This window comes from Rhinoderma darwinii, chromosome 10 (genome assembly GCF_050947455.1).
Source record: "Rhinoderma darwinii isolate aRhiDar2 chromosome 10, aRhiDar2.hap1, whole genome shotgun sequence".
Lineage (NCBI taxonomy): Eukaryota > Metazoa > Chordata > Amphibia > Anura > Rhinodermatidae > Rhinoderma > Rhinoderma darwinii.
In genome coordinates, this window is record NC_134696.1 from 106,131,735 (window position 1) to 106,152,186 (window position 20,452).

The 20,452-nt window shown below is 42.9% G+C and overlaps 1 protein-coding gene across 2 annotated transcripts in view; it reads left to right on the forward strand.

The window, feature by feature from the left end:
• Nucleotides 1–20,093, forward strand: part of ARHGEF19 (Rho guanine nucleotide exchange factor 19) — a 68,228-nt gene extending 48,135 nt beyond the window's left edge. The window contains exons 10-16 of one of the 2 annotated variants that reach the window (XM_075840578.1): nucleotides 81–155; nucleotides 9,302–9,391; nucleotides 10,424–10,587; nucleotides 11,658–11,816; nucleotides 12,616–12,695; nucleotides 12,978–13,082; nucleotides 19,402–20,093. In XM_075840578.1, the coding sequence (XP_075696693.1) occupies nucleotides 81–155; nucleotides 9,302–9,391; nucleotides 10,424–10,587; nucleotides 11,658–11,816; nucleotides 12,616–12,695; nucleotides 12,978–13,082; nucleotides 19,402–19,559 (831 nt within the window). In that variant the 3' untranslated portion in view covers nucleotides 19,560–20,093. The remainder of the gene's footprint in view (nucleotides 1–80; nucleotides 156–9,301; nucleotides 9,392–10,423; nucleotides 10,588–11,657; nucleotides 11,817–12,615; nucleotides 12,696–12,977; nucleotides 13,083–19,401) is intronic. The other variant, XM_075840579.1, reaches the window with a different exon arrangement.
• Nucleotides 20,094–20,452: the final 359 nt, after the last annotated feature.

Consider the following 20,452-nt stretch of genomic DNA (forward strand, 5'->3'; position numbering starts at 1 on the left):
AGGATAGGGAGCGGCAGATAAATATAACTGATATGGGAGACATTTCATACATGAGTTATCTTCTTCCTGTATCTCCACAGAACATTTTGAAACACACGGCTCCCGGGTCCCACAATGAAGAGACAGCGAGCCAGGCCTTCACCGAACTAAAGAAGGTGACGACTCAGGGTCATGTGTGAAAGCTGGAGCTCGCCGAGGGGGAGGAAGGGTTAATAGCTCCTCAACAATATCAAATTAGACGTCTCCTGTAATCTGTTTAAATGGCTTGTAATCATCTGTACCTGACCCTGGGAGCTCACAATCTAATCTCCCGAGCTCACACAATGTATCACTCCCATCATCCCTGACCCCAGGAGCTCACAATCTAATATCCCGATCTCACACAATGTATCACTCCCATCATCCCTGACCCCAGGAGCTCACAATCTAATCTCCCGAGCTCACACAATGTATCACTCCCATCATCCCTGACCCCAGGAGCTCACAATCTAATCTCCCGATCTCACACAATGTATCACTCCCATCATCCCTGACCCCAGGAGCTCACAATCTAATCTCCCGATCTCACACAATGTATCACTCCCATCATCCCTGACCCCAGGAGCTCACAATCTAATCTCCCGATCTCACACAATGTATCACTCCCATCATCCCTGACCCAGGAGCTCACAATCTAATCTCCCGATCTCACACAATGTATCACTCCCATCATCCCTGACCCCAGGAGCTCACAATCTAATCTCCCGATCTCACACAATGTATCACTCCCATCATCCCTGACCCCAGGAGCTCACAATCTAATCTCCCGATCTCACACAATGTATCACTCCCATCATCCCTGACCCCAGGAGCTCACAATCTAATCTCCCGATCTCACACAATGTATCACTCCCATCATCCATGACCCTAGGAGCTCACAATCCAATCTCCCGATCTCACACAATGTATCACACCCATCATCCCTGACCCTAGGAGCTCACAATCTAATCTCCCGATCTCACACAATGTATCACTCCCATCATCCCTGACCCCAGGAGCTCACAATCTAATCTCCCGATCTCACACAATGTATCACTCCCATCATCCCTGACCCCAGGAGCTCACAATCTAATCTCCCTATAACACACAATGTATCACTCCCATCATCCCTGACCCAGGAGCTCACAATCTAATCTCCCGATCTCACACAATGTATCACTCCCATCATCCCTGACCCAGGAGCTCACAATCTAATCTCCCGAGCTCACACAATGTATCACTCCCATCATCCCTGACCCCAGGAGATCACAATCTAATCTCCCGATCTCACACAATGTATCACTCCCATCATCCCTGACCCCAGGAGCTCACAATCTAATCTCCCTATACCACACAATGTATCACTCCCATCATCCCTGACCCAGGAGCTCACAATCTAATCTCCCGATCTCACACAATGTATCACTCCCATCATCCCTGACCCAGGAGCTCACAATCTAATCTCCCGATCTCACACAATGTATCACTCCCATCATCACTGTCCCCAGGAGATCACAATCTAATCTCCCGATCTCACATAATGTATCACACCCATCATCCCTGACCCTGGGAGCTCACAATCTAATCTCCCGATCTCACACAATGTATCACTCCCATCATCCCTGACCCCAGGAGCTCACAATCTAATCTCCCGATCTCACACAATGTATCACACCCATCATCCCTGACCCCAGGAGATCACAATCTAATCTCCCGATCTCACACAATGTATCACTCCCATCATCCCTGACCCCAGGAGCTCACAATCTAATCTCCCGATCTCACACAATGTATCACTCCCATCATCCCTGACCCCAGGAGCTCACAATCTAATCTCCCGATCTCACACAATGTATCACACCCATCATCCCTGACCCCAGGAGATCACAACCTAATCTCCCGATCTCACACAATGTATCACTCCCATCATCCCTGACCCAGGAGCTCACAGTACAATATCTTTATATCACACAATGTATCACTCCCATCATCCCTGACCCCAGGAGCTCACAATCTAATCTCCAGATCTCACACAATGTATCACTCCCATCATCCCTGACCCTAGGAGCTCACAATCTAATCTCCCGATCTCACACAATGTATCACTCCCATCATCCCTGACCCCAGGAGATCACAATCTAATCTCCCGATCTCACACAATGTATCACTCCCATCATCCCTGACCCTAGGAGCTCACAATCTAATCTCCCGATCTCACACAATGTATCACTCCCATCATCCCTGACCCCAGGAGATCACAATCTAATCTCCCGATCTCACACAATGTATCACTCCCATCATCCCTGCCCCAGGAGCTCACAATCTAATCTCCCGATCTCACATAATGTATCACATCCATCATCCCTGACCCTAGGAGCTCACAATCTAATCTCCAGAATACACACAATGTATCACACCCATCATCCCTGTCCCAGGAGCTCACAATCTAATCTCCCGATCTCACACAATGTATCACTCCCATCATCCCTGACCCCAGGAGCTCACAATCTAATCTCTCGATCTCACAATGTATCACTCCCATCATCCCTGACCCCAGGAGATCACAATCTAATCTCCCGATCTCACACAATGTATCACTCCCATCATCCCTGACCCTAGGAGCTCACAATCTAATCTCCCGATCTCACACAATGTATCACTCCCATCATCCCTGACCCCAGGAGATCACAATCTAATCTCCCGATCTCACACAATGTATCACTCCCATCATCCCTGCCCCAGGAGCTCACAATCTAATCTCCCGATCTCACATAATGTATCACACCCATCATCCCTGACCCTAGGAGCTCACAATCTAATCTCCAGAATACACACAATGTATCACACCCATCATCCCTGTCCCAGGAGCTCACAATCTAATCTCCCGATCTCACACAATGTATCACTCCCATCATCCCTGTCCCCAGGAGCTCACAATCTAATCTCCAGATCTCACACAATGTATCACACCCATCATCCCTGACCCTAGGAGCTCACAATCTCACACAATGTATCACTCCCATCATCCCTGACCCAGGAGCTCACAATCCAATCTCCCGATCTCACACAATGTATCACTCCCATCATCCCTGACCCCAGGAGCTCAAAATCTAATCTCCCGATCTCACACAATGTATCACTCCCATCATCCCTGACCCCAGGAGCTCATAATCTAATCTCCTGATCTCACACAATGTATCACTCCCATCATCCCTGTCCCCAGGAGCTCACAATCTAATCTCCAGATCTCACACAATGTATCACACCCATCATCCCTGACCCTAGGAGCTCACAATCTAATCCCACAATCTCACACAATGTATCACTCCCATCATCCCTGACCCAGGAGCTCACAATCCAATCTCCCGATCTCACACAATGTATCACTCCCATCATCCCTGACCCCAGGAGCTCACAATCTAATCTCCCGATCTCACACAATGTATCACTCCCATCATCCCTGACCCCAGGAGATCACAATCTAATCTCCCGATCTCACACAATGTATCACTCCCATCATCCCTGACCCCAGGAGCTCACAATCTAATCTCCCGATCTCACACAATGTATCACTCCCATCATCCCTGACCCCAGGAGCTCACAATCTAATCTCCCGATCTCACACAATGTATCACTCCCATCATCCCTGTCCCCAGGAGCTCACAATCTAATCTCCAGATCTCACACAATGTATCACACCCATCATCCCTGACCCTAGGAGCTCACAATCTAATCCCACAATCTCACACAATGTATCACTCCCATCATCCCTGACCCAGGAGCTCACAATCCAATCTCCCGATCTCACACAATGTATCACTCCCATCATCCCTGACCCCAGGAGCTCACAATCTAATCTCCCGATCTCACACAATGTATCACTCCCATCATCCCTGACCCCAGGAGATCACAATCTAATCTCCCGATCTCACACAATGTATCACTCCCATCATCCCTGACCCCAGGAGCTCACAATCTAATCTCCCGATCTCACACAATGTATCACTCCCATCATCCCTGACCCCAGGAGATCACAATCTAAGGCCTTATTCACAAGAACATGTCAATTTTGCGCACGTAAAATACGCAGTGTTTTTCTCACGTTGCAGTTCCGTGTGACATCCGTGTACGGTGCGCGTCTGTGCGTTTTTTACGTGCGTCTGTCATCCGTATGTCACACGTTTTCTACGTCAGCAAAAAAAAACTGAAGGTGTTTTTCTTTTTCTCATCATTTCTTTAGCAACTGTTGCGTGAATCACAGACAGCGCCTGCATGACGTCCGTGTGATGTCCGTGATTTTCACGCACCCATTGTCTTCAATGTGTGTGTGATGCGCAAAAACCGCACAAGAATAGGACATGCAGCGGACACACAGACACGCTGCAGGAAAAACACTGAATGTCTGACTGGCCCCATTGCATTACATAGGTCCGTGTGACGTCCATTGTTTTAACGCGGGTAACACGGATGTGAAATACGCTGGTGTGAATAAAGCCTTACACGGACCTATATAATTCAATGGGGCCGTTTTTTCAACGGAGCGTGTGAAGGGTCCGTGAGAAAATAGGACATGTCCTATTTTTTCACGCTTGACGCATCCCTCCATAGACTCAACCATGGGGGCTGCGTGATATCACGTCCCGCAGAGCACGGATGCACCTCGGATGTGAAAACCTGCCGTTTTTACGTCTGAGATGCGCAACGCTCGTGGGAATCCGGCCCAATCTCAACACATTGGAGTGACTTTCATGTGCAGCCGGTGAGAAACTCTTCTAAACAGGAACACGCCAGTAACACGTCTCGTCATCACTGGCATCTGTCTCTGTGTACACAGCGCGTGTGTTCTAGACCTGGTGGTCACTCCAGAGGTGACAGGTGGCTGAGATGTGACACCCGGGCGCCATTGTATTGGGGGAGGGGAGTGCAGGTCTACGGAACATGTGGGGCCCATCTGGACAACAGTGCGCAGCAGATGGGAGTCGTGTCCACATAGTAATATAATCCCATCACAGGAAGAGTGGCACCTAAAGAAACCAGGATGATCTGCATGAGCACGTGTGTCCTACTTTGTGTATAACAGCAATTTAAAGGCGATCTCCATCAAGAGAAATATTGATCCCTCCTTCCTCTGCTCTGGCAGATTATTTGTCAACAGACCCTGAATACTGAGAAACAGAGCGGAGTTATCCTTTAATTATACATTATATAATGTTACCGGTCAGGACAACAAACATATGTGTAAAAGGGTGCAGGGCTGTGACAACCTCTCACACATGATATACAGGCTGGTTGTCAGTAGTAATAGATGAATAGCTGTTACTGTATATAAGATGTGTGGATCTCATGTCTGATCACATGTAATTATATTATATATCAGTGATGTCAGTAACAGGAGGCGGGGCTGTGACAACCTCTCACACATGATATACAGGCTGGTTGTCAGTAGTAATAGATGAATAGCTGTGACTGTATATAAGATGTGTGGATCTCATGTCTGATCACAGTGTAATTATATTATATATCAGTGATGTCAGTAACAGGGGGCGGGGCTGTGACAACCTCTCACACATGGTATACAGGCTGGTTGTCAGTAGTAATAGATGAATAGCTGTGACTGTATATAAGATGTGTGGATCTCATGTCTGATCACAGTGTAATTATATTATATATCAGTAATATCAGTACAGGGGGCGGGGCTGTGACAACCTCTCACACATGATATACAGGCTGGTTGTCAGTAGTAATAGATGAATAGCTGTGACTGTATATAAGATGTGTGGATCTCATGTCTGATCACAGTGTAATTATATTATATATCAGTGATGTCAGTTACAGGGGGCGGGGCTGTGACAACCTCTCACACATGATATACAGGCTGGTTGTCAGTAGTAATAGATGAATAGCTGTTACTGTATATATGATGTGTGGATCTCATGTCCGATCACAGGGTAATTATATTATATATCAGTGATGTCAGTAACAGGGGGCGGGGCTGTGACAACCTCTCACACATGATATACAGGCTGGTTGTCAGTAGTAATAGATGAATAGCTGTGACTGTATATAAGGTGTGTGGATCTCATGTCTGATCACAGTGTAATTATATTATATATCAGTAATATCAGTACAGGGGGCGGGGCTGTGACAACCTCTCACACATGATATACAGGCTGGTTGTCAGTAGTAATAGATGAATAGCTGTTACTGTATATAAGATGTGTGGATCTCATGTCTGATCACAATGTCATTATATTATATATCAGTGATGTCAGTAACAGGGGGCGGGGCGATGACAACCTCTCACACATGATATACAGGCTGGTTGTCAGTAGTAATAGATGAATAGCTGTTACTGTATATAAGATGTGTGGATCTCATGTCTGATCACAGTGTAATTATATTATATATCAGTGATGTCAGTAACAGGGGGCGGAGCTGTGACAACCTCTCACACATGATATACAGGCTGGTTGTCAGTAGTAATAGATGAATAGCTGTGACTGTATATAAGATGTGTGGATCTCATGTCTGATCACAGTGTAATTATATTATATATCAGTGATGTCAGTAACAGGGGGCGGGGCTGTGACAACCTCTCACACATGATATACAGGCTGGTTGTCAGTAGTAATAGATGAATAGCTGTGACTGTATATAAGATGTGTGGATCTCATGTCTGATCACAGTGTAATTATATTATATATCAGTAATATCAGTACAGGGGGCGGGGCTGTGACAACCTCTCACACATGATATACAGGCTGGTTGTCAGTAGTAATAGATGAATAGCTGTGACTGTATATAAGATGTGTGGATCTCATGTCTGATCACAATGTCATTATATTATATATCAGTGATGTCAGTAACAGGGGGCGGGGCTGTGACAACCTCTCACACATGATATACAGGCTGGTTGTCAGTAGTAATAGATGAATAGCTGTTACTGTATATAAGATGTGTGGGTCTCATGTCTGATCACAGTGTAATTATATTATATATCAGTGATGTCAGTAACAGGGGGCGGGGCTGTGACAACCTCTCACACATGATATACAGGCTGGTTGTCAGTAGTAATAGATGAATAGCTGTTACTGTATATAAGATGTGTGGATCTCATGTCTGATCACAATGTAATTATATTATATATCAGTGATGTCAGTAACAGGGGGCGGGGCTGTGACAACCTCTCACACATGATATACAGGCTGGTTGTCAGTAGTAATAGATGAATAGCTGTGACTGTATATAAGATGTGTGGATCTCATGTCTGATCACAGTGTAATTATATTATATATCAGTGATGTCAGTAACAGGGGGCGGAGCTGTGACAACCTCTCACACATGATATACAGGCTGGTTGTCAGTAGTAATAGATGAATAGCTGTTACTGTATATAAGATGTGTGGATCTCATGTCTGATCACAGTGTAATTATATTATATATCAGTGATGTCAGTAACAGGGGGCGGGGCTGTGACAACCTCTCACACATGATATACAGGCTGGTTGTCAGTAGTAATAGATGAATAGCTGTGACTGTATATAAGATGTGTGGATCTCATGTCTGATCACATGTAATTATATTATATATCAGTGATGTCAGTAACAGGGGGCGGGGCTGTGACAACCTCTCACACATGATGTACAGGCTGGTTGTCAGTAGTAATAGATGAATAGCTGTGACTGTATATAAGATGTGTGGATCTCATGTCTGATCACATGTAATTATATTATATATCAGTGATGTCAGTAACAGGGGGCGGGGCTGTGACAACCTCTCACACATGATGTACAGGCTGGTTGTCAGTAGTAATAGATGAATAGCTGTCACTGTATATAAGATGTGTGGATCTCATGTCTGATCACAATGTAATTATATTATATATCAGTGATGTCAGTAACAGGGGGTGGGGCTGTGACAACCTCTCACACATGATATACGGGCTGGTTGTCAGTAGTAATAGATGAATAGCTGTTACTGTATATAAGATGTGTGGATCTCATGTCTGATCACAATGTAATTATATTATATATCAGTGATGTCAGTAACAGGGGGCGGAGCTGTGACAACCTCTCACACATGATATACAGTCTGGTTGTCAGTAGTAATAGATGAATAGCTGTTACTGTATATAAGATGTGTGGATCTCATGTCTGATCACAATGTAATTATATTATATATCAGTGATGTCAGTAACAGGGGGCGGGGCTGTGACAACCTCTCACACATGATATACAGGCAGGTTGTCAGTAGTAATAGATGAATAGCTGTTACTGTATATAAGATGTGTGGATCTCATGTCTGATCACAGTGTAATTATATTATATATCAGTGATGTCAGTAATAGGGGGCGGGGCTGTGACAACCTCTCACACATGATATACAGGCTGGTTGTCAGTAGTAATAGATGAATAGCTGTTACTGTATATAAGATGTGTGGATCTCATGTCTGATCACAGTGTAATTATATTATATATCAGTGATGTCAGTAACAGGGGGCGGAGCTGTGACAACCTCTCACACATGATATACAGGCTGGTTGTCAGTAGTAATAGATGAATAGCTGTTACTGTATATAAGATGTGTGGATCTCATGTCTGATCACAGTGTAATTATATTATATATCAGTGATGTCAGTAACAGGGGGCGGGGCTGTGACAACCTCTCACACATGGTATACAGGCTGGTTGTCAGTAGTAATAGATGAATAGCTGTGACTGTATATAAGATGTGTGGATCTCATGTCTGATCACAGTGTAATTATATTATATATCAGTGATGTCAGTAACAGGGGGCGGGGCTGTGACAACCTCTCACACATGATATACAGGCTGGTTGTCAGTAGTAATAGATGAATAGCTGTTACTGTATATAAGATGTGTGGATCTCATGTCTGATCACATGTAATTATATTATATATCAGTGATGTCAGTAACAGGGGGCGGAGCTGTGACAACCTCTCACACATGATATACAGGCTTGTTGTCAGTAGTAATAGATGAATAGCTGTTACTGTATATAAGATGTGTGGATCTCATGTCTGATCACAGTGTAATTATATTATATATCTGTGATGTCAGTAACAGGGGGCGGGGCTGTGACAACCTCTCACACATCATATACAGGCTGCTTGTCAGTGGAATTATAGATTTTGGTTTCATTTAGCCTTAGAAAGAAAAGTGAAAAATCTCGTCCTAATAAAAATATTGCACAAGAAGCGGGAGATGAGGGAACGTTATATATTGTGACTGTAGTGTAATAATGGCGGCCTCTTCTTGTGCAGCTGGTGAAGGAGTGTAATTCCAGCGTTCAGTCCATGAAGAGAACCGAGGAGCTCATTCATCTCAATAAGAAGATTCACTTTGAAAGTAAGGTGAGGACATGAGTGCGGCCGTGATCAGGCCCCTGCGCTGTCTGTGATGTCATAGTGCAGAGCGGTATATGACAGGTGGACGGGTATATGACAGGCGGACGGGTATATGACAGGTGGACGGTTATATGACAGGTGGACGGGTATATGACAGGTGGACGGGTATATGACAGGCGGACAAGTATATGACAGGCGGACGGTTATATGACAGGTGGACGGGTATATGACAGGCGGACGGTTATATGACAGGCGGACGGTTATATGACAGGCGGACGGTTATATGACAGGTGGACGGGTATATGACAGGCGGACGGGTATATGACAGGCGGACGGTTATATGACAGGCGGACGGGTATATGACAGGCGGACGGTTATATGACAGGCGGACGGGTATATGACAGGCGGACGGGTATATGACAGGCGGACGGGTATATGACAGGCGGACGGGTATATGACAGGCGGACGGGTATATGACAGGCGGACGGGTATATGACAGGCGGACGGGTATGTGACAGGCGGACGGGTATGTGACAGGCGGACGGGTATATGACAGGCGGACGCGTATATGACAGGCGGACGCGTATATGACAGGCGGACGCGTATATGACAGGCGGACGGGTATATGACAGGCGGACGGGTATATGACAGGTGGACGGGCATATGACAGGTGGACGGGCATATGACAGGTGGACGGGTATATGACAGGTGGACGGGTTTATGACAGGTGGACGGGTATATGACAGGTGGACGGTATATGACAGGTGGACGGTATATGACAGGTGGACGGGTATATGACAGGTGGACGGTATATGACAGGTGGACGGTATATGACAGGTGGACGGTATATGACAGGTGGACGGGTTTATGACAGGCGGACGGGTATATGACAGGCGGACGGGTTTATGACAGGCGGACGGGTATATGACAGGCGGACGGGTATATGACAGGCGGACGGGTACATGACAGGCGGACGGGTACATGACAGGTGGATGACTCTGTACCAGTCATTGTTAATATGTCTTTGCCTCTTTGCAGATTTTCCCTCTGATCTCGCAGTCTCGCTGGTTGGTGAAGCACGGAGAACTGACGGAACTGGACATGCAGATCCCGAACACGGCCGGATCACGCTTTAAGCTCTGCCCGAAACCAGTGTATCTGCATCTGTTTAATGACTGTCTCCTGCTCTCCAGGAAGAAAGAGTGAGTCACTGTCTATACCTGCACCGTTACAATAAATGCCCCCTAACATCCAACCCAATCACCCCCTCCACCATAACGTTACAGAGGACAGTCAGGCAGGAAGAAATAATTGTAGTGGAATTAGTGATATTTAAGCCTCTGCCCCATTGGTAATTCTTATTCATTAGGATACGATCCGTGACTCCAGCTTGGCTGCTTTACTTTTCTGTCTGTGCGCCATGCTTTACACTGCAGCTCTGCTTATTCAGATTTGCCAAGATTGTGCTTATATACAGCAGCCAGAGGTCATGGAGAGATGATTTCTATTACAGCAAGCTCTGAATGATTATAAACTACAAGAAACTAAATCATCAGCGAGAAAGAGGACGTTGCCCGGAAATGCTCATAGACCAAGGGGAGGAGTCTCAATCAAGGGGAGGGGCCTGAAATTTTTTCTTAAATAAAACGCCCCCACTGTGCCCAATAGAGGTCATGACTATACATTAAGATGTTCAAGCACTTCCCTGCCCCCCACAGTGAGCACGACTCAAGGCAATCACAACATCGGATCAGGTCAACCTGCCCGACATGGCTCACTCACACTCAGGATGTACAGTAAAGCCACATCGACTATTCTCTTATATTAGTCAACGGCTAGGGTCGAACCTAATCCTTAAGTCATGTGATTCACATCACGCCATACGAATCATTGTGTAGAGTCCCAGTTTGAGGCCCTTATATAAGTGGGGGATGGGAGTTTTATACATTTCAGGTTCATTGCTCAGGTTCATGGATGTATGAGAAGATAAAAGTAGCACAAGACGTAATCATTGACATCAGCGCTCGGCCTCCATGTTCCCTGCAGACCCAGGTTGCTAAGCAACAGCTAAAAATACCCTAAAAATGATCCTATAATTTATTCAGTGACCGTCTAACACAAAACTATTTCCATGGCCTGGGGCAAAGTTATGTTGGGGAGACCTGGAACGTTTCATGTGACGACCCCCCCACATTACACAGACAGTCCGATATTTGTGCAGCTCCCGTGTGTCCTCCCCCGTTCTATGTGTCTGTGCATTGTCTCTCCGCAGGTTGGGTCGTTTCGCCGTCTTTGCGCACGCTCAGGTGTGTGATCTGAAGGTGACGGATTTGAGCTGGAAGCTGCAGGAGGTTCCCGGGGAAGTTTTCCACGTCCAGCTGTGCCACGAGCAGAAACCAAAGCACCAGATTCTGCTGCGGGCGCAAAGCGAGTAAGTGGGGCACTAAACACTGCGCTACATAATGAGGGAGCGTTATAGGGTACATGCAGGGTCATAATGGGGTACAGTGACGATTAGCATCAATACTGGAGTCTCCCCTGTGCTCCCCGTCATCACTGCGGGCAACAGATCTTGCCATGAGCGTAGGGTTGGGGTTCCCACTACATGACGCGGCAGATCTATAAAAGTAACGTTCATTATATACTGTCAGTATTTTCCCTTAAAGGGGTTGTCCACTTTCTGAAAACTGATGACCTCTCCACCGGATGTTTGGAACGGGATGCAGTAGTTGGAGCCGGAAGCAGATGGCTCCGAGCACTGATAGCGGCCGGTCGTCGGAACTGCAGCTCTGCTCCTATTCACTGAATGCTGCAGCTCAACCGTCATTCTTTGACCGGCGGCATCTGCTTCCGGCAACATTGTCCGGCGCCCAGAGGCAGCCGGAGTGCCGGATCGGTGCGGGGTCCAGGTGTCGGACACGCACCCATCATATACTGATGACTTATCTGGTGGATAGGTCATCAGTTTTCAGAAAGTGGAAAACCCCTTTAAGACCCTATTACAAGGGCCAATGATCGGGCAAACGAGAGTTCATCGGCTGATTTATGCGGCCAATAAAACGGTCGCTAGTCGGCAGCCATGTATGGTGACGAACTATCGTGGTAACCTGTCCCCATATATAACCGATCGTTCCATGTTTTCACGGCCCATATCAGCCAGTGTAAGAAGGTCTTTCGTGTTCCCTATGGGGTAATGATGACACTACTGACCCCAACATCTCTCCTTGCAGGAGTCAGAAGCAGCGCTGGATCTCTGCCATGTGTCCTTCAAACCCACTCAGTGACCTTGAGAACCTGACGGAGAGTGAAGGTGAGGCACTGGGGAGTTATGGGAGAGTTATACCAATTCCTCCTCACCCCACTCCTCCCCGGCCGGGAGGTGAGCACTGGGTCACAGGGAGAAGTAAACCTCAGAGAGAACCTGATGAGCTCGTCCAAGAAGCTTACAATCTATAAAGACAATAAACCTGACATTTCAAAAAAAGGTTCTGCGCCCGCTCCTCACGATCCCCTAATAATATATCCGGAAGTCCCGCTCCTCTGTCACATGATGGGCAGCCCCTCCAGTCTTACCACCTTTCTCTCCCTCTAGATGCCCCACAAGTGCAGTGCATCAAGGGTTACACGGCGCAGGAGCACGACGAGCTGACCCTGGAGAAAGCCGACATTCTGCGCCTGACCGCCAAGACCAGCGATGGTAAGAGAACACAGCGGCCACACATCAACGTCATTACGTAACGTCCGCTGCGCTTTGTACTCCAAAATAACATCTAATCTGCTGTGCGAAGCATTGATTAACCCTTTACGCCATGCACGTCAGTTTGTATAAAGTAAAGATGGCGGCTGCTCGGCCAGAATTTAGACAAATTTATGAAATTTTTAAAAAAGTTTAAAATGAGAAACAAAAGTCGCCTCTCACATATCCTGGTGTGGAGAAAGTGGCGCAATGTCATCCGGGGTGAAAGATAATGGCAGTGAAGTGGAAGGTGACAGATTTATCAGAGGGAACAGTCAGTAATCTCATCCGAACCGACGCCGAGCCGTAACGTGCACTTCACCGATAATGACCACACTTTACATACATGTGGAAGGAGAGATCGCTGCAGATTTACTGCCTTATAAGCCCTCATATCATCAAAAAACAGAACGGGAATAACACGTCCCATACAGAAGATCAACATTACCCGGAGAGAGAATCTGGCAGCTCGCTTCTTGTATATAGGGGGCAGTATTATAGTAGTTATATTCTTGTATATAGGGGTCAGTATTATAGTAGTTATATTCTTGTATATAGGAGCAGTATTATAGTAGTTATATTCTTGTATATAGGAGCAGTATTATAGTAGTTATATTCTTGTATATAGGGGGCAGTATTATAGTAGTTATATTCTTGTATATAGGAGCAGTATTATAGTAGTTATATTCTTGTATATAGGAGCAGTATTATAGTAGTTATATTCTTGTATATAGGGGGCAGTATTATAGTAGTTATATTCTTGTATAGAGGGGCAGTATTATAGTAGTTATATTCTTGTATAGAGGGGCAGTATTATAGTAGTTATATTCTTGTATATAGGAGCAGTATTATAGTAGTTATATTCTTGTATATAGGAGCAGTATTATAGTAGTTATATTCTTGTATATAGGGGGCAGTATTATAGTAGTTATATTCTTGTATATAGGGGCAGTATTATAGTAGTTATATTCTTGTATATAAGGGCAGTATTATAGTAGTTATATTCTTGTATATAGGAGCAGTATTATAGTAGTTATATTCTTGTATATAGGAGCAGTATTATAGTAGTTATATTCTTGTATATAGGGGGCAGTATTATAGTAGTTATATTCTTGTATAGAGGGGCAGTATTATAGTAGTTATATTCTTGTATATAGGGGGCAGTATTATAGTAGTTATATTCTTGTATATAGGAGCAGTATTATAGTAGTTATATTCTTGTATATAGGGGGCAGTATTATAGTAGTTATATTCTGGTATATAGGGGGCAGTATTATAGTAGTTATATTCTTGTATATAGGGGGCAGTATTATAGTAGTTATATTCTTGTATATAGGGGCAGTATTATAGTAGTTATATTCTTGTATATAGGGAGCAGTATTATAGTAGTTATATTCTTGTATATAGGGGCAGTATTATAGTAGTTATATTCTTATATATAGGAGCAGTATTATAGTAGTTATATTCTGGTATATAGGGGGCAGTATTATAGTAGTTATATTCTTGTATATAGGGGGCAGTATTATAGTAGTTATATTCTTGTATATAGGGGGCAGTATTATAGTAGTTATATTCTTGTATATAGGGGGCAGTATTATAGTAGTTATATTCTTGTATATAGAGGCAGTATTATAGTAGTTATATTCTTGTATATAGGAGCAGTATTATAGTAGGTATATTCTTGTATATAGGAGCAGTGTTATAGTAGTTATATTCTTGTATATAGGGGCAGTATTATAGTAGTTATATTTTTGTATATAGGAGCAGTATTATAGTAGTTATATTCTTGTATATAGGGGCAGTATTATAGTAGTTATATTCTTGTATATAGGGGGCAGTATTATAGTAGTTATATTCTTGTATATAGGAGCAGTATTATAGTAGTTATATTCTTGTATATAGGGGGCAGTATTATAGTAGTTATATTCTGGTATATAGGGGGCAGTATTATAGTAGTTATATTCTTGTATATAGGGGGCAGTATTATAGTAGTTATATTCTTGTATATAGGGGCAGTATTATAGTAGTTATATTCTTGTATATAGGGGCAGTATTATAGTAGTTATATTCTTGTATATAGGAGCAGTATTATAGTAGTTATATTCTTGTATAGAGGGGGCAGTATTATAGTAGTTATATTCTTGTATATAGGGGGCAGTATTATAGCAGTTATATTCTTGTATATAGGGGGCAGTATTATAGTAGTTATATTCTTGTATATAGGGGGCAGTATTATAGTAGTTATATTCTTGCATATAGGGGGCAGTATTATAGTAGTTATATTCTTGTATATAGGGGGCAGTATTATAGTAGTTATATTCTTGTATATAGGGGCAGTATTATAGTAGTTATATTCTTGTATATAGGGGCAGTATTATAGTAGTTATATTCTTGTATATAGGAGCAGTATTATAGTAGTTATATTCTTGTATATAGGGGGCAGTATTATAGTAGTTATATTCTTGTATATAGGGGGCAGTATTATAGTAGTTATATTCTTGTATATAGGGGGCAGTATTATATTAGTTATATTCTTGTATATAGGGGGCAGTATTATAGTAGTTATATTCTTGTATATAGGAGCAGTATTATAGTAGTTATATTCTTGTATATAGGGGGCAGTATTATAGTAGTTATATTCTTGTATATAGGGCCAGTATTATAGTAGTTATATTCTTGTATATAGGGGGCAGTATTATAGTAGTTATAGTCTTGTATATAGGAGCAGTATTGGGGCATGTTCACACGTGGCGGATTTCCTCCGCAACTGTCCGCATCAATGCCGCACAGAATCTGCGTTGCAGATTCTGCTGCGGATCTGCACAAAATGTGCAGTAAATTGATGCGGACTAGCTGCTGCGGACTGCGGTAAAAGTGCTTCCCTTCTCTGTATCAGTGCAGGATAGAGAGAAGGGACAGCACTTTCCCTTGTGAAAGTCAAAGAAATTCATACTTACCGGCCGTTGTCTTGGTGACGCGTCCCTCCTTCGGCATCCAGCCCGACCTCCCTGGATGACGCGGCAGTCCATGTGACCGCTGCAGCCTGTTATTGGCCTGTGATTGGCTGCAGCCGTCACTTAGACTGAAACGTCATCCTGGGAGGCCGGACTGGAGACAGAAGCAGGGAGTTCTCGGTAAGTATGAACTTATATTTTTTTACAGGTTGCTGTATATTGTGATCGGTAGTCACTGTCCAGGGTGCAGAAACAGTTACTGCCGATCGCTTAACTCTTTCAGCACCCTGGACAGTGACTATTTACAGACGTCTCCTAGCAACGCTCCCGTCATTACGGGAGCCCCATTGACTTCCTCAGTCTGGCTGTAGACCTAGAAATACATAGGTCCAGCCAGAATGAAGAAATGTCAAGTTAAAAAAGCAAAACGCATCCGCAGCCACATAACATGTACATGACAGCTGCGGACTTCATTGCGGAAATTAGAATCTCCATTGAAGTCAATGGAGAAATTCCGCAATGGGTCCGCAAACAGTCCGCCACACCTCCGCAACAGACAGAGCATGCTGCGGACACCAAATTCCGCTCCGTAGCCTATGCTCCGCAGCGGAATTTTACGCATCGTCTAAACGAACACTGCTAAATTAAAGTGGAAGTCAATGGACAAACGGCTCCGCTGCGGATTAACGCTGCGGAGTGTCCGCAGCGGAATTTAAGTGAAATTCTGCCACGTGTGAACCCAGCCATATAATAGTTATATTCTTGTATATAGGGGGCAGTATTATAATAGTTATATTCTTGTATATAGGGGGCAGTATTATAGTAGTTATATTCTTGTATATAGGGGCAGTATTATAATAGTTATATTGTTGTATATAGGGGCAGTATTATAGTAGTTATATTCTTGTATATAGGGAGCAGTATATAGTAGTTATATTCTTGTATATAGGGAGCAGTATTATAGTAGTTATATTCTTGTATATAGGGGCAGTATTATAGTAGTTATATTCTTGTATATAGGAGCAGTATTATAGTAGTTATATTCTTGTATATAGGGGCAGTATTATAGTAGTTATATTCTTGTATATAGGAGCAGTATTATAGTAGTTATATTCTTGTATATAGGAGCAGTATTATAGTAGTTATATTCTTGTATATAGGGGCAGTATTATAGTAGTTATATTCTTGTATATCGGAGGCAGTATTAAAGTAGTTATATTCTTGTATATAGGGAGCAGTATTATAGTAGTTATATTCTTGTATATAGGGGCAGTATTATAGTAGTTATATTCTTGTATATAGGGAGCAGTATTATAGTAGTTATATTCTTGTATATAGGGGGCAGTATTATAGTAGTTATATTCTTGTATATAGTGGCAGTATTATAGTAGTTATATTCTTGTATATAGGAGCAGTATTATAGTAGTTATATTCTTGTATATAGGAGCAGTATTATAGTAGTTATATTCTTGTATATAGGGGGCAGTATTATAGTAGTTATATTCTTGTATATAGGAGCAGTATTATAGCAGTTATATTCTTGTATATAGGAGGCAGTATTATAGTAGTTATATTCTTGTATATAGGGGCAGTATTATAGTAGTTATATTCTTGTATATAGGAGCAGTATTATAGTAGTTATATTCTTGTATATAGGGGGCAGTATTATAGTAGTTATATTCTTGTATATAGGAGGCAGTATTATAGTAGTTATATTCTTGTATATAGAAGCAGTATTATAGTAGTTATATTCTTGTATATAGGAGCAGTATTATAGTAGTTATATTCTTGTATATAGGGGCAGTATTATAGTAGTTATATTCTTGTATATAGGGGCAGTATTATAGTAGTTATATTCTTGTATATAGGGGGAAGTATTATAGTAGTTATAGTCTTGTATATATGGGCAGTATTATAGTAGTTATATTCTTGTATATAGGAGGCAGTATTATAGTAGTTATATTCTTGTATATAGGAGCAGTATTATAGTAGTTATATTCTTGTATATAGGAGCAGTATTATAGAAGTTATATTCTTGTATATAGGGGGCAGTATTATAGTAGTTATATTCTTGTATATAGGGGGCAGTATTATAGTAGTTATATTCTTGTATATAGGGCAGTATTATAGTAGTTATATTCTTGTATATAGGAGCAGTATTATAGTAGTTATATTCTTGTATATAGGAGGCAGTATTATAGTAGTTATATTCTTGTATATAGGGGCAGTATTATAGTAGTTATATTCTTGTATATAGGGGGCAGTATAAGAGTAGTTATATTCTTGTATATAGGGGCAGTATTATAGTAGTTATATTCTTGTATATAGGGCAGTATTATAGTAGTTATATTCTTGTATATAGGGGGCAGTATTATAGTAGTTATATTCTTGTATATAGGGGGCAGTATAAGAGTAGTTATATTCTTGTATATAGGGGCAGTATTATAGTAGTTATATTCTTGTATATAGGGCAGTATTATAGTAGTTATATTCTTGTATATAGGGGGCAGTATTATAATAGTTATATTCTTGTATATAGGAGCAGTATTATAGTAGTTATATTCTTGTATATAGGGGGAAGTATTATAGTAGTTATATTCTTGTATATAGGGGGCAGTATTATAATAGTTATATTCTTGTATATAGGGGGAAGTATTATAGTAGTTATATTCTTGTATATAGGGGGCAGTATTATAATAGTTATATTCTTGTATATAGGGGGCAGTATTAGGGCACATTCAGACGTGGCGGACAGTCCAGTGTGGAATTTTGCAGCGGCCGTTTTTTTCATTTCTTTCTATACATTTTTAGGAAAGTTAGTTCAGATGTTGCAGAAAATTACTTTGCAGAATTTAGGCTGCGGTGCAGATTTACCCTCCGCAGCATGCACTTTCCATTAGGGAGAATAAGTGGAATTTCACTGCGGATTTCAGCCTTTGCAATGCAAAAACTGAAATCTGTGATATCTGCAACTTCTGAATTACCTGTCAAATATGCAAATGTTGGTGCAGATTCGTTGTGTAATTCCCCCCGTATCTGCACCAACATTTGCAGCGGAAAAACTCTGCCACGTGTGAACATGGCCTTATAGGAGCTCTTTTTTAAATGTTGTGACACTAAGCACAGTAGAAAGCTATTCTCAGGGTAAAGTGAATATGAATTCTGTTGCTTCTCCTGAGGCATGATGGGAGAGCTTTAGTAACTTCTAAGTGAATATTAATAGGCTGCAGTTTAGAGACTGTCCTAGGCTGACATTGACATTTAAATGATTGCGTCTCGTTGCCTTTGGCGATCACATGACGTGTGTCTTATTTTTTTTTGGGCAGGATGGATGGAAGGTATTCGGCTGTCAGACGGAGAGAGAGGCTGGGTGCCCGCGACTCATGTGGAGGAAATCACCAGTAAGAACGCTCGGCTGCGCAACCTGCGGGAGAACAAGAGAATCAAGCACGCCACCAGCAAACTCCAGCTGAAGCCCCCGTAGCCTGAACGCGACTCACCGGGGGTGGTGGTCCGCACATAGAACATTTCAATGTCCTGTACATTTCAGCCGTCTTCCTGTAGTTGGACTATCCCCCTGTGTGCTCATGGGGCCCTGAATGTGTGTGGGGCCCTTATACCTTTCTGGGGATATAGAAGTAGCCTTTGATCATGTCACACAAGACTGCTGCAATTAACTTTTCCCTGATACAAAGAAGGAAAAAGTGACCTGGTCCTCCCAGAAGTCACCATGTTATGAGGACTACTTTTCCATCATCTTCTCTAGAAGTGAGCCGGGCATTATCTGCTCGGTATCGCCAGCTAGAAAGACCTGCAGCACGAAAGTGACACAAGTGCCAAGAATTTGCCGGTAACAGGATGAAATATTCCGCCCGATGGTGCTGACCCAATAATAGTGTAATATAAGTAGCAGGAGGTCCCACGTGTCTCCTTCTTACACCACAAGACGTGGACCAGCCACGGAGAACTCTGTAAATAGCTCCACATTGCTGTGTAATTAAATTCCCTTCAGATCAGAGTCTCCGTCTTATCTCTCTATTGTTCATAGTTTTCACACGTCTGCTCCTCAGGGTGATCTGCAATGTTTTATTCTTTACAGCTGAAATCTCCCAACATTCCCTGCTTGTTCAGTGGCTGCACAGGTGATTTTCAATCTGTGACGTGTTTTTACACCATTTTCTGTACAGTCATTTAATGTAGAGATAAACCTGCGTTATAGGAGCTCAGCTAAGCTGGTAGGGGATGTCTGCTCACCAGAAAAACTAGCAGAATAGTGAGTGCAGCTCTGGAGTATAATGCAGGCGGTGAAACTGGGCTTCAGGACTTGTTCCCACAGTGCAGACTTACTGCAGATTTTAGATTAAGGGCATGACCAGA